Source organism: Prionailurus bengalensis, chromosome A2 (assembly GCF_016509475.1).
Source record: "Prionailurus bengalensis isolate Pbe53 chromosome A2, Fcat_Pben_1.1_paternal_pri, whole genome shotgun sequence".
Classification (NCBI taxonomy): domain Eukaryota; kingdom Metazoa; phylum Chordata; class Mammalia; order Carnivora; family Felidae; genus Prionailurus; species Prionailurus bengalensis.
In genome coordinates, this window is record NC_057348.1 from 60343509 (window position 1) to 60362575 (window position 19067).

The 19067-nt window shown below is 58.3% G+C and overlaps 1 protein-coding gene across 11 annotated transcripts in view; it reads right to left on the minus strand.

Moving 5' to 3' along the window:
* Positions 1-16518, minus strand: part of CAMK2B (calcium/calmodulin dependent protein kinase II beta) — an 80993-nt gene extending 64475 nt beyond the window's left edge. For 5 of the 11 annotated variants that reach the window (XM_043588357.1, XM_043588355.1, XM_043588352.1 and 2 more), the window contains exon 1: positions 16359-16517. In XM_043588357.1, coding sequence (XP_043444292.1) covers positions 16359-16423 — 65 coding nt within the window. In that variant the 5' untranslated portion in view covers positions 16424-16517. Of the gene's footprint in view, positions 1-16358 lie in introns of all 11 variants that reach the window. The other 6 variants (XM_043588354.1, XM_043588351.1, XM_043588348.1 and 3 more) reach the window with 2 other exon arrangements.
* Positions 16519-19067: the final 2549 nt, after the last annotated feature.

Consider the following 19067-nt stretch of genomic DNA (forward strand, 5'->3'; position numbering starts at 1 on the left):
GCTTGGTATTTTCCCAAAGGACTGAATGCTACGTCCACACAAAGACCTGCCTGTAGATGTTTACAGCAGCCTTATTCACAGTTAGCAGAACGTGCAAACAACCAGGACAGCCTTCAGCAGGTGGACACGATGCACTGTGGTCCCTCCAGACAGGAATGCTATCCAGCACCAACAAGAAATGAGCTTATGAGCCATGGAGACCTGGAGGAACCTGAAATGTGTATCGGGGAGTGAAAGAAGGCTCCACGTGCGAGCCTCCATACCGTGTGATTCACCAAGAAGGCATTCCGGAAAAGGCAAAGTTATACAAATGGTAAAATAATCAGTGGTCACCCGGGACTCGGGGGGCTTGGGGAGAGCAGAGGGCCTGACGTGCAGTCACGACGCTGTGGAACTGTACTGTGACCCCACCCCTGCGCCATCCTGTACACCTGCACAGAAGCAAACGCCCCAGAAGCCGCAGACGGTAGTAGTGACGTAGCAATACTGGTCACCACCTGTAACAAGGAACGTGACCTGGGGCCACAGAGGAGGTGGGGTAGGGGGCCCACCTCCCATCCACATTTCCTGTAAACCTAAAACTGCTCTAAAAAGTACAGTCCTGAGGTGCCTGGATCGCTCGGTCAGTTAAGTGTCCGACTTTGGCTCAGGTCATGATCTTGGGGTTCGTGGGTTCGAGCCCTGTGTCAGGCTCCGTGCTGACAGCTCAGAGCCTGGAGCCTGCTTTGGATTCTGTGTCTCCCTCTTTTTCTCTGCCCTTCCCCTGCTCACACTCTGTCTCTCTGTGTGTCTCTCTGCCTCTCTCTCAAAACTAAATAAACATTAAAAAATATTTTAAAAAGTACAGTCCACTGATTTTTTAAGGAGAAAGAGAAAACAAACTATCTTTATGACACGGGGTCAGGGAGGGATTCTCCAACCACATGCAGAAAAGCTTATGCCACTGACCAATTAGCCTCATGTCGGAGCCTCAAAACCCCAGCCTGGCCAGGGACCCCCACAACACGAGGAGGCAGGGTGCTATGCAGGTGTCACAGACTCCCTGGTGCAGGCAGCACCCTGGGCCCCCCCACATGTGCACTGCCCTCCACAGTTCTGGGCTCCCAGGACCCTGCACTGGGTGGGGCTGGCTGGGGATGCAGAATGCATTGTTTAGGTCACGGCACCGAGAGGCAGGGGCCAACGCAGACCCCCACCCGTCCTGCACACCCACCTCTCAGGTGCCCTTTGCAGGCTCAAGAAGAATGGGGGAGGAGGTGGGCTTGGATGTGCTGGGGGATGGAGCCAGAGAAGCTGAGTCCTGGGACCAGAGCCTAGTAGGGCAGCCCCGTGACCAGCACACAGGAGGGGCCCTGAGCCGCCCGGGGTCTCTCGGGGTCTGGCTCACCCCAGCTGAATCTCTGGAACTTTACGAGATGGCTGAGGTCGCACTGGTGTCTCTACATGCCGGCCGCACAGCAGGCGTATGAACACCACAGGGATGGACCACACTGTCACCTGCCCCACCTGGCCCCAGTGAGCGCTTGCCAGGCAGCCTGCAGCGGGACCACAGGAGCGGCGGGGCCCCCTCCGCACACCCCAAGTGCCACCACCTGACCCCGTCGTGGACGGCCGAGAGCAGGGGCTGTGGCCTCTGTCCACCTGCGCGGAGCCTGGGGACTGGCGGGGGCCCAGCCGGGAGAACCGTTGGTGTACCCGAAGCCCGAGTGGGACTCGAGTGAGGTAACACCAGCTCTCGTGTGACGGTGTCCGTGCCTCCACGGGCTGCAGGGGTCGCCGGCCCCTTCCCTGTGCTGCCTGCCTCCGCCCTCGCTCACCATCCGTCGGACTGGAGCCGTTTTCTGCGGGAGCTGCTTCCGTTTGAGGGCAGCACCCCCTCGCCACACAGGGCTCTGTGTCCCCACCTGGGAAGCAGGGTCACACACTCGGGAGACAAGTTTTGTTCTGTCCCCTAAAGTGAACTCGGACGCTTCAAGGACGTGCCTGTGTCTCCCCTCCCCGCTCCCTGGACCCAGACTGCGGGACTCCAGCCACCCCGGAAGCCGGTTGTTGGCTGGAGCCACCCGGCAGCGACACTGGGACAGGACAGGAAAGCCCATCCAGGCCTGGGGACACCCACACCCCTCCCCACATCTGCTCTGTGAGGACCAGGGAGGGCGGGAGACTGCGGACAAGGGGGTCCTGCCTGTGTGCCGAGGGTGAGCCCAGCCGTCCTTGGGGAGCACCAGTGACCACTGGGCCTGAGAACGGCCTGCACACACTGGCTGCCGGACCCCCGCTCCCCAGTTGAGTGCAGCAGGTGCCAGGCAAACCCCTCATGGCCACAGTCTGAGGGCCACTTGTCCTGAGTCACCGACACTGAGGACCATGGACATTCCTGGAACCTACACTCTTCCTGTTTCCCGCTAGGAGACGCCGACTCGGAGAGAGGGCCCTGGCCCGACAGGAACACGCACCCCACCCTTGATCCCGCCACACACGTGCCCTGGACAAAGCCGGTGGCACCCCTGGGCCCCCACTTTCCCCAAGGCTCGGGCAGACGGCACAAGCCATTTCACCAACGACTGGAAACACTTCCATGTTTTAAAGCAAGAACATATCACGGGAAGGAAGTAAATACCAAGTTACTCATGAAGCTCTCAGAACAGAGTGGCTGTGGAGGCGCGACCTGGCTTGGGTCTTGGCGGGGCTCACCTGGGGGACTGTGGGAGCTGTCCATGGCCTCTCCAAATGGGTTCTCAGGGGGTAGTTTGAGGCGGGGTGCGTGGGAGCCCCAAAAGGCCCTCCCCCTCAGAAGCCGGGTACAAAAGGAAAACTGCAGTGGGGTATGTCTACCAGGCCCCCCATCCAGGGTGCGTCCACCATCTCTGCCCTCCACAGGCCCCGAGGGAGCAGGTGCAGGTGGCCACCCTGCCCGGGCAGGTCGCTTCCTCAGCCCAGGGGGTTCCCGGCACTGCCTGCCTCACCGCAGACACAGTTCTCCAGCGTCACCTCTGTGCCAGGCACTGTCCCGCAGAAGCAGCCACCAGGCCCCGCCGAGGAAGGAGGGTCTCACCCAGGAGCTGCTCAGTCCTCTCTGGAGCAGGAGGTTCAGACAAGGAGTTGCTCGTGCCTGCCTGGCTGCAGGCCTGGGGCCTGGGTCAGCCTGCCCACCTCTCAGAGGGCACTCCCAGCCCTGGCCCACCCTGGTTGTGCCCCCACCTCCCTCCTGCACGCCCAGGGGCTGCCCCAGAGCACGCCTGAGCTCAGCTCGGTGCACCCACACCTGCCCCCCTCCTCCCCGGACAGACGTCTGTGTCAATGCCCCGTCAAGTGTGACCGAGGACAGATGCAAAAACCCACTTGGACAAAACAGGACGGCTAGATTCACACACAGCCACCGTGGTATCTCCCCACAAGACGGCACCTGGGACCTTCTTCTGGCCGGGGCTCCACAGAGCAACCTTCAAAGGCAGCTCTTCAAAGCCACAGCCACCCAGCGACCTAGCGCAGGCAGTTGGGGACAGGGACAGAACAGAGTCAGACCGGCAAGCCTGGTCTGCAGTTACTGCCAGGGCAGCTCGTAGAGCAGCCGTCGGAGGAGGGGCAGGAGGTCAGGGAGGCGGGGTCTCAGCTGCCTTGGGGCATGCATGGCCTGCCGTGCATCACACACACATCAGCATACGTCACACACCACACACGCTTCCCACACGCTTCCTACACGCTTTTCACACACACATCACATGTACACCATATGCACAGCATCCATCACACGTACATCACATGTACATGCACCATATACACATCATACCCCTACACACACACATCACATGTACATCCGGACAGCAGAGCACCGTCAGCCTTGACAGGGGAGGAAGCCGTGTGCACAAACAAGGGGTGAAGGTAATGTGGAGAGAGGGTGTGTGTGTGTGCACGAATGTGTGAGCATCGTCAGCCTTGACAGGAAAGGATGCTCTGACACTGGAGAATTTGATGCCGAGTTGAAGGAGCCAGACACAGAAGGACACGCGCGCTGGAGGGGTCCACTTACGTGGGGTCAGAGAGGGGTCCAGTCCACAGAGACAGAGAGGACACGGGGTTGGTGTCTAATGGGGACAGAGCCTCCTTGTGGATGGAAAAGGTCCAGGGATGGACGGTGGTGGTGGCCGCACACAGCGTGGATGTGCTCACTGCCACTGGAGCGCGAAGGTGGTGAGGTGGGGGCCCTGTGTCGCATGCACGTCCCCACGCACCTGGCGGGAACGCGGCCGAATCTCTGGGAAATCATTAAGAACAGAGAGAACCTGGTGCTCGTAATGCTCTCATCAACACCAGGTTTTGAAGAAGGGTCTGTGCAGTAACCTAGGCCTCTGCACACAAACATCTGGAGACAGAGCTCCACGAGGGTCCAGGGTGGCGGACCCCTCCCTGGGAGAGCATGCCCCGCTGGCCCTTCCTTGGTGTGGGCAGATGAGGGGCCAGTCACGCTGCAGCGGGGCGTCCCGGAGGCCCCCTCCCTGGTGCTGAGCTGTCCCCCCACGGCCCCCGCGGAAATGCTGGGGTCACCAGAGGCCTCCGGAGGGCACGTGGGGGACCCCGGGGAGGGCCCAGCCTGGGACGAGTGGCCACGTGGCTGGCTCCCCTCAGTCTGCTGCCACAACCAGGGGTCTGACATGACCCTTCCACACCCCGCCCTCCCCACCCAGAAATGTCCCCCTCCCACCCCTGTGGAGCCCTGCACCCCCTTCACTGTGCAAAGCCTGGGCTCGGCCCTGTCCCTGCTCTGGGCCCAGGACCCCTGGCGGCAGAGCCTGGAGCTGGGCAGGGGGCCTCATGCAGACCTCACCCCCATGGGGACTGAGGCTGAAGGCCCCCTGTACCCTGAGATGGAACAGCACAGAAGATGCAGACGTCCTGCCACTCAGCACAGAGGCAGGAGCCCCGTGGCCAGCCCTCCACACTCCCTGCTCCCTTCTGAGGGGTGCTGAGGACCAGGGGTGGGGTGCAGAAGGCGGGGGGCCCTTCCAGGGCAGGACGGGAGAGGGAGGAGAAGGGACACAGGAAGAATCTGGGCCCCGGGCCCCAAGCCGATCAGCCACACCAGCAAGAGCCTGGCCTCTAAGGGAGGTGCAGGAGAGGCCCCGCTGGGTGGGAAAGAGGTGAGCATGGACAGGGCACCCCTCATGACACCTGCACTCTGTCAGGGCACCCCAGCCGAGGCCCTGCTCCTGGAGGGCTGGGGGTTCCTGGACCCTCCGTGCCCAGGCAGGCAGGGGTCACACCCATCCCAGAGGTGGGGATGGGGGGGGTGGGGAGAAGGGAGGAAGGCGGGGCACAGAGGGAGAGGAGAGGGGGCAGGGGAAGGAGCAGGAGGAGAAAAGGCAAAGAGAAAGGAGAGAACCCACTGAGGACTGACCCAGGTGGCAGATGTTCAGGAATAATAGGACCTGGGGGCTCGGCTCCCCATCCGTCTGGCTCCAGCCCTCCCATCACCACCAACCCTGCTGACAGCCTGTTCCCCTCTGCCGCCCACGCCTGTCAGCCTCCCTGCTACCAGGGGAGCCTTCCAGAACCAGGCGCGTGGGCCTTGTCCCCTGTCACGCTGCCACTGTCTGCTGAACCCGCCATGGACCAGCGCCAGCTGGGCTCCGTCTCAGAGACAGAGGAAGAGGCGGGTCTCGCATTCTGGCCTCTGCCCCTCCTAGCCTCCACCCGGGCCTCCACCCTCTGCTGCCTCCACAGGCGCCCTGGCGGGGGAGCGAGCGGGCAGGCCACGGCCCTGCCTCTGGCATCACGGCGACAGTGCCAGGGAGCCGCCAGCCAGAGCCACTCTCACTGCTAATCTTACTTCTCAGCGATTCGAGTGTTGAGAGCCAGATGCTAGACTTCTTTTCTTTTTCTACATCGGTTTTATTTATTTTTAAACATCTTTATTGAGATATAATTCATGTACCAAACAATTCACCCACTTAAAGTGTGTAATTCAATGGCTGTTACTATATTCACAGAGGCGTCCGTCCGTCACCGCAGTCTATAGGTTACAACAGCGTCAGCGGCTGCCCCCCCCCCCCGGCCCGGGCTCTGCCCTCTGTGCCCACAGAGCTGCCAGCTCTGGAAGCTTCAGGTAAAGGGGCGTGCGTTCTCAGCATTCGCCCAGGTAGGACCGTGTGTCAGCGGTTATGAGAACTCTTCTGTTTTTACTTTTGAATGACATCCCAGCATGTGGATAGGACACGTGTTCCTTACACATTCTGAGGGACATCTGGGCTGCTCCCACGTTTTGGCTCTTAGGGACACTGCTGCTGTGAGCAAGGTTCCGTGCGGACCTGCACTTCCCTGGCTCTTGGGCACATTTCCGGGAATGGGACATTTTGAGGACCCGTTTTCCATAGTAACTGCACTATTTTGCATTCCCACCGGCCGTGAATGAGGGTCCTGACCCCGCATCCTGGCTGGTGCATGTTCTTACTTGCCTCTGTGGGCCTAGCCATCCCAGGGAAGCGAGGTGGTACCATCGTGTTTCCCAAATGACTATCTTTGCGTGCATTTCTTTGGAAAAATGTCTACTCAGGTCCTTCCCCACTTTTTGACTGGTTTGTCTGTCTGCCTTCTTACTGCTTGGTAGTGTGTTCCTGGACTATGCTACATACGAACTCATCATCTGATGAGTGATTCACAAATACCTTCTCCCATTCCATCCTGTCCCTTTCCTGACAGGGTCCTCTGAAGCACAAAACGTTCTCATGCTGATTAACAACAATTACCTATTTTTCTTCCATTGCTTGCGCTTTAAGCATCATATCTAAGAAACCATTGCCAAACTCCAGGTCACGAAGATTTACTCCTGTGTTTTCTTCCAAGAATTTTATGGGTTTGGCTCCTACGATTAGGTCTATGATCCATTTTGAGATGATGGTGTCACAGTTTTAGGTAGGGCTCCACCTTCACATTTTTTTGCACATGGATACCCAACTGTCCGTTTGCTGGACAGTTTCCCCACTGAAACGTCTTGTTGCCCTTGTCAAAATCTAATGACCACAGATGCGTAAGTTTATCCCAGAATCTCAGTCCTATTCCACGGATCTATGTTTGTCCTTATGCCAGTACCCACACCATCTTGGTCGCCGTGGCTGTATAATTAGGAGTTTTTTAGGTAATCTCTACCCCCAACGTGAGGCTCAAACTCATATCCTCGAGACCAAGGGCCACTCACTGCACCAACTGAGCCAGCCAGGTGCCTCTAGTTCTAAAATCAGCAAGTGTAAGTCCTCCCATATCATTCTTCCTGTTCAAGATTGTTCTGGCTCTTTCTGGGTCTCTCCTTGCATTTTTCTATGAATTTTAGGAGGATTAGATTGTCGATTTTTTTTAAGGCAGCTGGAGGGCGCCTGGGTGGTTCGCTCAGTTAAGCATCAGACTCTTGATCTCAGCTCAGGTCATGATCTCACAGTTCATGGGATTGAGACCCACATGTCAAGCTCTGTGCTGAGTGTGGAGCCTGCTTAGGATTCTCTCTCTCCCTCTCTCTGCCCCTCCCCTGCATGCTCTCTCTGTCCTCCTCTCTCTCTCAAAATAAATAAATAAATTTTAATAAATAAATACATAAGTAAAGGCAGCGGGAACCGGGACAGGTGTCACAGGGAATCTGTCAACTTGCAGCATCCCACCACCTTATCAATATTCAGTCCTGTAGTTCACGAACATGAGATGTCTTTCCATTTAGTGGGTCTTCTCAAATTTCTTCAAACAGTGGTTGTGATTTTCAGCGTCCAAGTTCCTGCACTCCTTTTATCGATTTATCACTAGGTATTTTGTCCTTTTATATAATATCGTGAAGGGAATTTTCCCAACTCCTAATTTTATTTTGAGACCAAACACTGCTAGTGTAATAAAATATGGATTTTGTATCTTGATCTTGCAACTTTGCTGAATGCAAAGAGACTCTCCCAGGACTTCCTTGGGCAATTCTGTACGCACAAGATCACGTCATCTGCAAATAAAGATACGCTTACCTATTCCTTTCCGATATGGGTGCATTTTATTTCTTTTTCTTGCCTAACTCTCCTGGCTAGAACCTCCCGTAGCGTGTTTAATAGAGATGGAGAGAGCAGACATCCTTGTCTTGCTCCTGACCTGAGCTTGACCTTGGGACAAAGCACTCAGTCTTTTGCCATTAAATATGACAGCTGTGGAATTTTCATAGATGCCCTTTATCAAGTTGAGGACATTCCCGTCTATTCCTAGTTTGTGGACTGTTTTTAACAGGAAAGAATATTAGATTTTGTTGGATACTTCTCTGCATCTACTGAGATGGTCATATAATTTCTTTGTTTATTCTATTAATATGGTGTATTGTGACCGAATTTTGTATGTTGAACCAACCTTCCATCATCCAGGAATAAACTTTCCTCACTCATAAGGCATAACCTTCGTCTATGCTGCTGGATTCATTTTGCCAGTCTTTGGTCAAGGATGTTGGATCTACATCCACACTGGTCCATGGTTCTCTTTCTTGTGGGGTCTTTGTCTGGTTTTGGTATCAGAGTATTACAGGCTTCATAGAATGAGTTGGAAAGAATTCCCTCCTCTTCTGTTTTTTAAATGAATTTGTAAAGGACTGCTATTAGTTCTTACTTAAATGTCTAACAGAATGTCTTCGTGGGACATTTCAGAATTTCTCACCTATTAATGAGTCTCTGTCATTTTCAGTTGAGTCAATTTCAGTTGCTGTGTCTCTCTAAGAATCTGTCCATTCCATCTAGGTTATACAACCTGGCACCCAGTTATTCATGGACTTCCCGGCATCTTTTTATTTCTGTAGGGTCCATTGTATTGTCCCCTTTTTCATTCCTGATTTTATTTATTATACTTTAAAACATTTATTTTTAAAAAAAATTTTAAATGTTTATTTTTGAGAGAGAGGGAGGGAGATAGAGAGTGAGTGGGGAGGGGCAGAGAGAGAGAGGGGGAGAGAGAGAATCTGAAGCAGGCTCTGAGCTGTTGGCACAGAGCCCAACTCAGGGCTCAAACCCATGAACCGTGAGATCGTGACCTGAGCTGAAGTGGGATGCTTAACCAACTGAGCCACCCAGGCACCCCTCATTCCTGATTTTAGCAATGAGTCTCCTCTCCTGACTGGCGCTCCTGAGTCTCTGTAATTACCCCCAGGGCACATGTACTGGTCACCTTCCACCCTGTCATGTCATGTGTCTGTAACTTGCCTCCCCCACCAACAGCTCCACAGCAGCAAGCGCCCTCTGCTCACTATTGCCGCCCCAGCGCCAAGCGAGCACCTGGTGAACAGGCACGTGTGCGGGCACACTTCCTGAATGAATGAGTCAGAGGAAGGGCAACAGAAACCAGGAGAACTACAAGATAAGTAAGTGAATGAGCTTGAAGCTCTAGACCAGCACTGCTCTCATGGCGGTCTCTGCCTACGAGAACCCATAAGAACCCAAGACGTGGCTGGCCCCAACTGAGGCGTGCTGTAATGTAAAGTCCACGACAGATTGCAAATGCATAATATTTCTAAAAATGTAAGATACTTCACAATAACGCCTGAATTGCTTATACGTTGAAGTAATGCTTTGGACACACTGAATTAAACGCATCTATCATTAAACTTCCTTGCACCTGTTTAAGTACTCAGGGACATTTTTAATTACACACATGACTTATACCTGTGGCTCCAATAGTTTGTTTCTTCTAGAGAGTGCTGCTCTAGACAGATAGGACCAGGAGTAACATGGTTGAGTGTACAGAGAACAGAAGGACAACTCCACACCCACAGTCATAGAGCCAAGGGAGGGAGGAGGGGCCTGGGCCCGGCCTCAGGTCTGTGTCTGTGCTGCCCACCCGACAGCGCTGGGACCTTGTCCCCCTCGTGTCTGCGTCAGCTGGGCTGGGGTGTGGCCCCCAACATGCAGCCGAGCCGGGAACCACCACTCTGGTCTCTCTTTAGCAGGTGCACCCTTAACTAGACCAGCGCTCTTTCCCCAGAAAGCGCTGGCCAGATGGCCTGGCTCAAACCAGCGATGCTGAGGACCAGGCTGCACCTCAACACACAAGAACAAGAGCCACACGAAGAACTTTATCAAGACGTAGAAAGAACACAGCAAAGCTGTGGCGTCAGCTCTGTGGCAAGCACCTCAGAGACGCCTGCCCTGCGGCCGCACCTCGCCAGGTAACGAGACAGGCGGCCACTCGAGCCAGGTGTCTGCGTGTTGCTGAGGCCAGCGGCCCCTCCTGCCTCCACTCGCCTGGGAAGGAGCCGCAGCCTTCAAGGCTGTTCCTCTGGGTGCCTACTGTGTGCCGGCACAGCTCTCGGTCCTGGAATATGGTCCCGGGTGACACAGAGGCAGGGGTGCCCCTCAGCTTCTCTCTGGAAACAGGCACCAGCCTGGACGGGCTGGACCCCGGGGAGGGCGTTACATCGGAAGACATAGGCCCTTCCGGCAGGACAGTAACGCTGGCGCCTCCTTCCGCCGTCCACGCCCCCGTATGACCACGTGGTTACATTTCCTCCACAAAATTCTCTTCCATCTTCGCCCAGCTATTGCCAATCTGTTCCAGAATTCAACAAAAGCCTGTATCTGCCTTCACAAAGAACCCGAGCCTTAGTTACGTCAGGACCCTCATGTCCACGCAGAAAGAATCACGTCCAGGAGCCGCAGCCACTGACCAGGCCAGCAACCTTCCAAACTAGGAGGCGAAAGGCCCCGGGGTTTGGCAGCGAGTAATGCCACTCTGACATGTTTTTATTTTAAGTAGATTCAGATTTTTACAGGAATAAAATATACATTTCTATGTAATATGCCAATATGATAATTTTCGGAAAACCAAGTTGATACATAATGTATTTTTATGTTTCGACACTAACAAAGTGACACGCAGCTGTGAAAGATGCTTTAAAAATCAGATTCCATTTTTGTGGGAGAGAAAGAGGGAATTCAATTTTGTGAACATGTATTTGAAATCTCCAGAAAGGCCACATCTCTTGCCTTGAGCCCGGGAGGTGGCCTTGGAGAGCAGAGGGGGGCACGGGACATGTCCAAGGAGCAGACAGCCTGCTCATGTCACCTCCGCCTGGACTGTCCTGTTTGGCACCTGTTAAATCCCGGGGGGACAACAAGGACTCTCAGGGAACAGGGCCTTTTTAGGCAGAAGAAGACATATGTGTCTCTCCTGTAGGCGCTTGGGCGATTCTTCAAGTAACAAGAGGAGAGGAATCTGTTCTTGGGTTCTTTTTGAAGAGTAGGTGACCCTTGTTCTTATTCATGCACAATGACCGTGCCCTCCCCCCCACCCCGCTAAGCTTGGGAGCCCCGATTTCAAACACAGGGCCCTCTCATCCCTCCGTCATGCCCGTCAGGAAACCGCACCCTCCATGTTCAGGGCACTGCCAGCCCCGAGCTGGAGGGAAACAGTGACTCGGGTCAGCATAAGGTGTGAGGGGCAAACAGAACGCAGAATCACATCTATGGTGATGCCATCTGTGTTTTAAAATCTGATATACGTGCGACACGTGTATGCGTACACATATGTAGACATGTGCACAGCCCAGGCTCCTGGGGGCACGGAGGAAAGCGGGGGTAAAAGAGTCACTTCTCCTGCACACACTCATGTATTTATTCTCTTCATAAGACGATACTGCCTTTGCAGTTTGTTTAAGAAAATAAAATTTCAAGCCCTGCTGGTCCCAAACGGGGGCAGAGTATCGGGTGCTGTGGGACCAAAGGAAACAGTAGCTTTTCATAAAGGAGCCAGGGGGCACTGCTTGTGCTGGAAGAACAGCCTGCTGAGGATGGGCAGCATCCTGAAAAGCCGAGGGTCAGAGTAGACCACAAGCGGCCCTGAGTCAGCCAGTGGAAAGAACCGAGCAGGGTCACGAGCTTCCACGGGGAGCAGAAGGTGGCCCACCGCCTGGATCCCCACCCGGGCCTTTGCGGCCTCCACCCGCCTCGGCTGTGACAGGGGAAAGGTCGCCGCACCCACCCTTCGCACGGAGCTGGCTGATGTCACAAGCACCACTTCGCCACTGGGCCTGTCACCAGGAGAGAAAGTGCAGGTAGCGAGCGCGTGGTGTATTCTTAGCTCCCAGCAAAGTAGGTTATGGTATAAAAATACCGTTCAATAGTAACCAAACGAGCGTCACCTTCATGTGCGTCTTGCAGCAACCTCAGCGTGTGTGACTTCTTTCCTAAACACCCTTCACTAAGGGTGAGACTCCAGCTCCGGGCCCAGTTCACTCACCCCTCCCTCAAACGTACAGTGGCCAGGCCTGGCACTGAAGGGGCCTGGGGCCCAACTGTAGCCTGAGGGGGGGGGGGTGTTGCCCATGTGTGGGGGTCTGGGCTGGGCAGCAGGGGAGGAGGCTCATGAGCAAAGGCACTGAGGCTGGAAACGCTCACCGGAGGGCGTGAGAGAGCAAACATGTCGTTCCTCCTCCAGGGAGCCCACCCGGCTTCAGAGCTCAGGAGACTCAGCCATCCGTTTGCTCTGAACGTCCTGTCTATCCACAAACCTGCTAGCGGGTCACTTGCTGGTTGAGAGTGTGCAGAGGAAGGCCCGCTGGTGGGGGCGGGGGAGTGCACATCCCAGGACAGGGGCTGCTCTCCACTGCATGGGGTCAAGGACACACCAAGGTTGGCTCTGGGCCTAGCAAAGTTCAGGGGGTGCTGGGAGGAGTGGGGAGCCCTGGCCTGGAGACCGGGCCTTCCTCACCGCTGGGACCAGCCACCCATCCTCCCTGAGCCATGTTTCTGTGTCTGTAAAATGGGGCGGGAGGGCAGCTTCCCACTCAACTCGAATCGGGGACATGCACTTGGGAGGTGGCTACAAAGGGGCCACCCTACCCCACCAGGTAGTGGCCACCCTACCCCTCCAGGGTCTGGAGCGTCCAGACCCTGAAACCAAAACCTCACGGCAGCTACTTCTACTTTTTCTGGAGAGATCGCTCGTATTTTAAAGAAGGTGACCCCCCCGCAAAGTGGCAGATTTGGGAGCCCGAACACAAAATACCTCTTCCTACCCAACCACCCGTCAAACAGCTAAGATCTGCCAGTGACAAGCGACAGCATGCCAGGAGGGGCTAGACACACAGGGGGATGTGGAGAGTGTGGCCGGGACAGATCCTACAGAAGCCCTCCCACCAGCAAACTTGCCGCGGGACTGGACAGAGAGGCCACTGGGAGCCACGCAGGCCTCCATGCAGAGGGTAGTGGTTATGACATGCCTCCTGCCAGCAGCCATGGCCGGTCAACGCATCAGTGCGACAGGTGCCAGCAGGCCCAAGAGGAGTGAAAACACGTGTCAGAACTGTTGTGGTTGAGTTAAAACACACCAGACAATACTATGCGTTAGTCGTGGGCCTTATACCTGAGTGTAAAGGAGTGAGAAAGTTGGGAAGGATAAAATCCAGATATGTGACTGTGGTTGGAGAACAAATCCCACTTCGTTTGTTTTCTACCTTTATTGAGACGTAATCAACACACAACCTCGAGTGAGTATACGGATCTGGTGCCCAAGTGTGTATCAGGGCATGACCCCTGCGTTAGGCTAACACAGCCGTCACCTCACGCAGTTACCATGTGTAGATTTTTGAAGATCTCCCGTCACACCAGCGACCTGGTGGTTACCTAGAATTGCCGTGCCTTTCCATGAGATCTGCAGAACTCACTTGCGGTTACGGAACACACACTTGGAACGTTTTCGATTCTCGGTGGAAGACGCACAGGCGCTCGCTTTATTACTCCTGGAATTTTTCTCAATTTTTAAAATCTACACAATAAAACTAACACTGCATCGCTGCCAAGGGCTTGGAGACCCTGCTGTGTGCCTGCCTGGGGCCCCTGGCTCAAGGGGGCTCTTAACCCAGGACTCAGGAGCCCTGGCCCAGTGTGGCCACCTTGCTCAGCAAGGCAGGTCAGAGCCCCAGAAAACAGTTTGTCTTGGTCCTCAGATCCCCAGGCCCCCAGGGAAGGATCCTGAGCACAGCCGGGGAGAAGGGCAGACAGGGAAGGGGCCGGAGCAGGGAGGGGAGTGGCAGTGGCCACGTCACCAGGCAGCTGCGGGCCTGTGGCCCGGTCCTTCCCGGGCAGAGAGCTCAGCGTCGTCCGGTGCCAGGGGCTGCAGCTTTAAATAAACTTGGAAGCATCCACCTGAGGCCGGGAAGCAGCACCAACTGTGCCCTGGGTAGGCGCTGTCAACAACCGGCCAACATGGCCGCCTGGACCCCAGCCCCCCTGCCCCCTGCAGCCACCCCTGCACCTGCTTGGCCTCCCTTACCCAGGATGCCCCAGCAGGGCTGTGACAGGCCCTCACCAGGCCCGGTGCCTAAGGCACTCCACGAAGGAATGCTGGGCCAGACTGAAACCCTCCCAGCCCCAGAGGGTCGGCCCAAGGTCCTGGGGTACATTCCCTTCTCCTCCCAGGCACCTGCCCCCCGCCCCACGACTGGGGTGCTTCACCCACTCACTCTCCAGCCCCCTGGCTATACACCACGGCAGCCACGTGGCTCCTTTCTGGAAGCTGCTCCAGGTGGGGTGGGGGGGCTGGCCTCCACTGTGAGGTCCCCTCGGCCCCTGCCCAGGGCAGCCCAGAGACCTCCATTTCCCGTGTGGACGTGGGCGGCAGTGCCCAGGATAATCCGTGGCTGCCGGAACTGCAAGCCTGGAGTTGAGGGGGGCCAACCTCCACAATGCCAGGCCCTCAGAAGCCACAGAAAAGTGCAGGGGTAGGCAGAGCCAGCTTCGGTTTGAGGAGAGGGGCCCAGGGGCACTTGGTTCAGGGTCCATGTGCTCTAGGGCCAGCACAGAAAAAACGAGAAAGTCCCCCAGAAAGGACAGCTTCCTCCCACCGCCCCCCTCTTCCTGGGAAAACAAGCCCTCTGAAGACCCCCTAGCCTGCTGCCTCGGCCCAGCTTCTTCCAGGCCCGTGTTCAGGGCCTCAGGACTGCACACGGTGGGTGTGCTGGACCCTCCCTGGCCCTCTGCCTCTGCTCCGCTCTCCAGGTCCACCAGCCCCAGGGGCTGGGCACCCAAACAGCACCCACAGGACAGAAAGGAGTTTCTGGGCCTTCAGGGCATGGCCTTGCCCCCCAGGGCCAGGCCAGGGGTTTCCTGGCCTGGGGTTTCCTCCACCCAGCTGACCAGCCCTCAGGCCTGACCCGCAACCTCCCCCACATGCAGGGAGCACCGGATAATCAGCACAGCCCCACTCTCTTCCCTGATCAGCACCTACAATCATCAACCATCGACACCCCTCACCAACACAAGCACCATCAGGAACCCTTTTCAGAGAAGGATCTGCCTTTGGATGTGTAAGAGGAAACCTCGCCAGCGCCCCCACCACGCGGGAGGGCGGGAGAACGACGGAGGAAGATGGGGCTCTGGCCGCGCGCGGGGCTGGAGCCTAGGGATTCAGGAGTTCCGGAGCCGGCCCAGGGAGGCCGGCTGCAGCCACCCTGATTCACCCCGGGCGGAGAGCAGCCCCTGGGGCACCCCACCTAGAGTCCAGGGGCACCCCACCTAGAGTCCAGGGGCCACCTGTTCCCCAGGGGTGAGGCCCCACCTGAACCGAGCCTTCGAAGCCCCTCCCCATTTTACCCACCCCCACCCCCGCACGCGTGTCAATAACTCTCCAAAATACACCCTCCGCCTACTTCGATGACCCTGAAATCAGGGGGCCCGTCAGGCTCCCCACCGCACCCCCTCATCTCCACCCCAGGGATCCGCCAAGCTCCCCAACCTCAGCCCCTCGGCTCCCCTGCCTCCTCCTTCCAGAAGAATCTGGGGGAAAATCCTCCAGACCCGCGACTCCACGGGGGCCCCACGGCAGAGGCCGTTCCCACGCGGCCCGGAGCGCAGCGGGCACCCCCAGCGCGGATGGAGCCACGCGGAGGAGCAGACGCCGAGCCGGTCTCGCCGCCCCCGCGCCCGGCCGCCGGGTGGGGGGTGGGGACAGCGCGGCCCGCGTCGGGAGCGACCCTCAGGCCAGGGCCGCCCCCTCCCCCGCGCTCCAGGCCCCGAGGCCGCCCCCGCGCGCCGCTCCTCTCTGACCTCCTGCCGCCAAATGCGTCACGTCTGCCCGGCGCTCCGGGGACACCTGCTGCCGCCCCCGCGGCGCCGAGCCCCGCGCCCCGAGCGCCGGCCTCCGGCCGGGCGGCCGCGCCGAACAGGGCCGGGCGGAGCTGCGCGCGCCGAGGTCCGGCAGCCTGGCCCGGGGCCCGAGGGGTCGGGGCCGCGCGGGGCCGAGCGCCTCGGGCCCCTAGCCGGGAGGAGCCGGGGGCGCGCGGGGCCGCAGTGCGCCCAGAGCCGGCGGCGAGGAGGGTCCGGGGGTCCGGGGGTCCCTGCCCGGCCCGCGCGCGCCGCGGCTCTTACTTGCCAATATCCTCGTAGAGCTGGTACTCGTCGGTGAAGCGGGTACAGGTCACCGTAGTGGCCATGGCGGCGACAGACGGGCTCGGCGTGCGCTGTGCTGCGCTCGGGCGGCGGCGACTCCGGCTCCCGCTCGCGGGCACGGCGGCGACTCGGGCGCGGGCGCGGGCGACACCTCGGCTCGCGGCGCCGGGCGGGGGCCGGGCTGGGCTGCGCCGGGCGGCGAGCGCACGCGAGATCTGCGCGCTCCGTCCCCGCCAGGAGCGCGCCGCACACCTACGCGCGGGGAGCGCGGGCGCGGCTGTCACCGCCGCCGCCGCCGCCGCCGCCGCGCCCGCCGCCCCTGCACGCGCCCTGCACGCGTCCTGCACCCGCACGGCTCCCGCGCCCTGAACACGCACCCGCACCGCTCCCCCTGCACCCGCACCACTCCCCTGCACCCGCACCCGCACCGCTCCCCGAACCCGCATGGCTCCCCTGCACCCGCACCCGCACCGCTCCCCGAACCCGCATGGCTCTCGCACAGCTCTCCTGCACCTGCACCCACACCGCTCCCCTGCACATGCACCCGCACTACTCCCCTGCATCCGCACCGCTCCCCAGCACATGCACCCGCACCACTCCCCTGCACCTGCACCACTCCCCTGCAGCCGCACCCACGCCCTCGCCCCGCACATGCTGGGCCCGCACCCAAGTCCATGCACGCGCACACACAGGCATCACAGGCCACCCAAGCCAATTTCTCTGTTCCCTGCGGAGATCCCCCCTTGAACACACACAGGAGACTGCACACAATGGACCCTGTCCTCTCTCTCCCCCGAGTGCCCACCTCACCCCGGACCGCCAGAGGGAATTCAGACGCACCTGGATGGACGGGGGACACGTATGTCAGCCTCCACAGGGCTCGCTCCTTGCACACCCAGGAGGAGATATTACGGGAACCCTCCTGTCCTGTCTGCACCGCTCGTGCACTGCACAGTCGTGCACCCCCACCCGCAGCCCCCACATCCCAGCCGGGCAGAGCTGCCCAGGGGGCCTTGCACACCAAGCAGGGTGGGGGATGAGACGGTGCCTGCCGGCTGTCTGTTTCCCGTGGCCCCAGGCCCCTCTCCTTCACTCCCCGAGGACTGGATGCAGGGGTGTCCCAGCGCAGGAGCTGAGGCGGAGGGCCGGGGAGTCAGGGGAGCAGGGCTGCAAGGGCAGTAAGTCAGGAGGCCTGAGAGTTCACAGCTCTGTGTCCAGTTAGGGGGACACATTCTCCCCTCTCAGGACTAGTCCACCTGCCTGCCCCCTTCCCTGGCCTAGAAGAGGGTCCATCCTGAACATGACCCTGGAACAGAGGAGGAGGAGGGAGCAGGAGGGAGGGGCAGGAGAGGCCGGGCTGACCCCATTTCCACAAACCAGCCTCCCCTAGGGTCACACCCGGCCTGCCCTCTGGAACCAGGCTCCAGGGCCAGCGGAGGACCCACCTGGCTGTGGCACCCACCCTCTAGTGAGGGGACAGAGGCGGGGTCAGGCCTGGGCAGGCCCTGAGGATAGAAGTTTCCAGCAGCTAGCTCTCGATGTAGGTCAGGCAGCTGTCCTGATCTGAGCTACTTATGGTACCATGGGCTCCCCAGGCAGAGGCTGTGGGCCTGTCCTGCTCGTCTCTGTCACCCTGATCTGTGGCTGCCCCAAAGCCACAGTAAGTGTTTCCTGAGTGGAAGATCGAATGAAAGGGTTCTGGGGTGGGGGCAGCCGGGCCCTGGCAAATGGCTGTGAGGTGGATGAGCGGACTGGCAGCCAGTCCCTGTCCTGGGGAGGTTTCTAGACTTAACTGGCACCCAGGAGACGGCCAGAGGCCAAGGAATACTCTGGCAAGTGCCCGGCTTAGAGCAAGGGACCCTGTGGGGAGGGTGGTCTGGCCTTGACCTTAGCGATGCCGGGCAAGAGGGGAGACCACTGGCATGCCTGCAGCTGCCACCAGCACATGCTGGGCGCCTAAGGGGCAGCTGCCCCCTCTCCTGGGCAGGGGTGGGCTTGCTTGTCCTGCGGGCACATGCTGAGCCGGGTCGCATCCTTCTGGACTCTGGAAGGAGAAGGAGGCAGTCCCACACAATAGAATACAATTAGCAAAACAAACAAAACAAAAGTGCACCCCTCTCTCCAGGCTGCAGGCAGACCCTTTGTGCTGCCAAGGTCACACATGCTCCTGGCAGCACGCCAGGACAAAGTGGCATTAAAATCATGATGACAGCTAACATGGATTTGTTCACAGGTTTTACATGTGCTATCTCACCAAATTCTCAAACAATCCTGGGAGGCACATACTATTATTATCCCTGTTTTACTACAAGGGACGGTGGAGAGACAGAGGTAAAGTAACTTAGCCAAAGTCACACAGCCAACGAGGGGCTGGGACTCACCCCCCACTACCCTGCCAACCTTCTCTTGTCTTTTGTTTTCACACACATGCACGCACACACGCAGACACATGTGTGCAGGATACAAACACACACACGTGCGCACACACACATGCACATGCACACGCACATGCACACTTCCTGCAGCCCCAGGCAAGGGCACAGTAGCATTCTGGGCTGTCTGTTTTGAGGTGCCTTTTGCTGGTTGAGGACCAAGTTTCCACAGAAGTTAGGGTCACTAAAGGGTATGATTTAAGGCCCCTCCTCTACTCCTGTTAGCAACCGGGGTCCCCCAGGCAGCCCCTCGCCT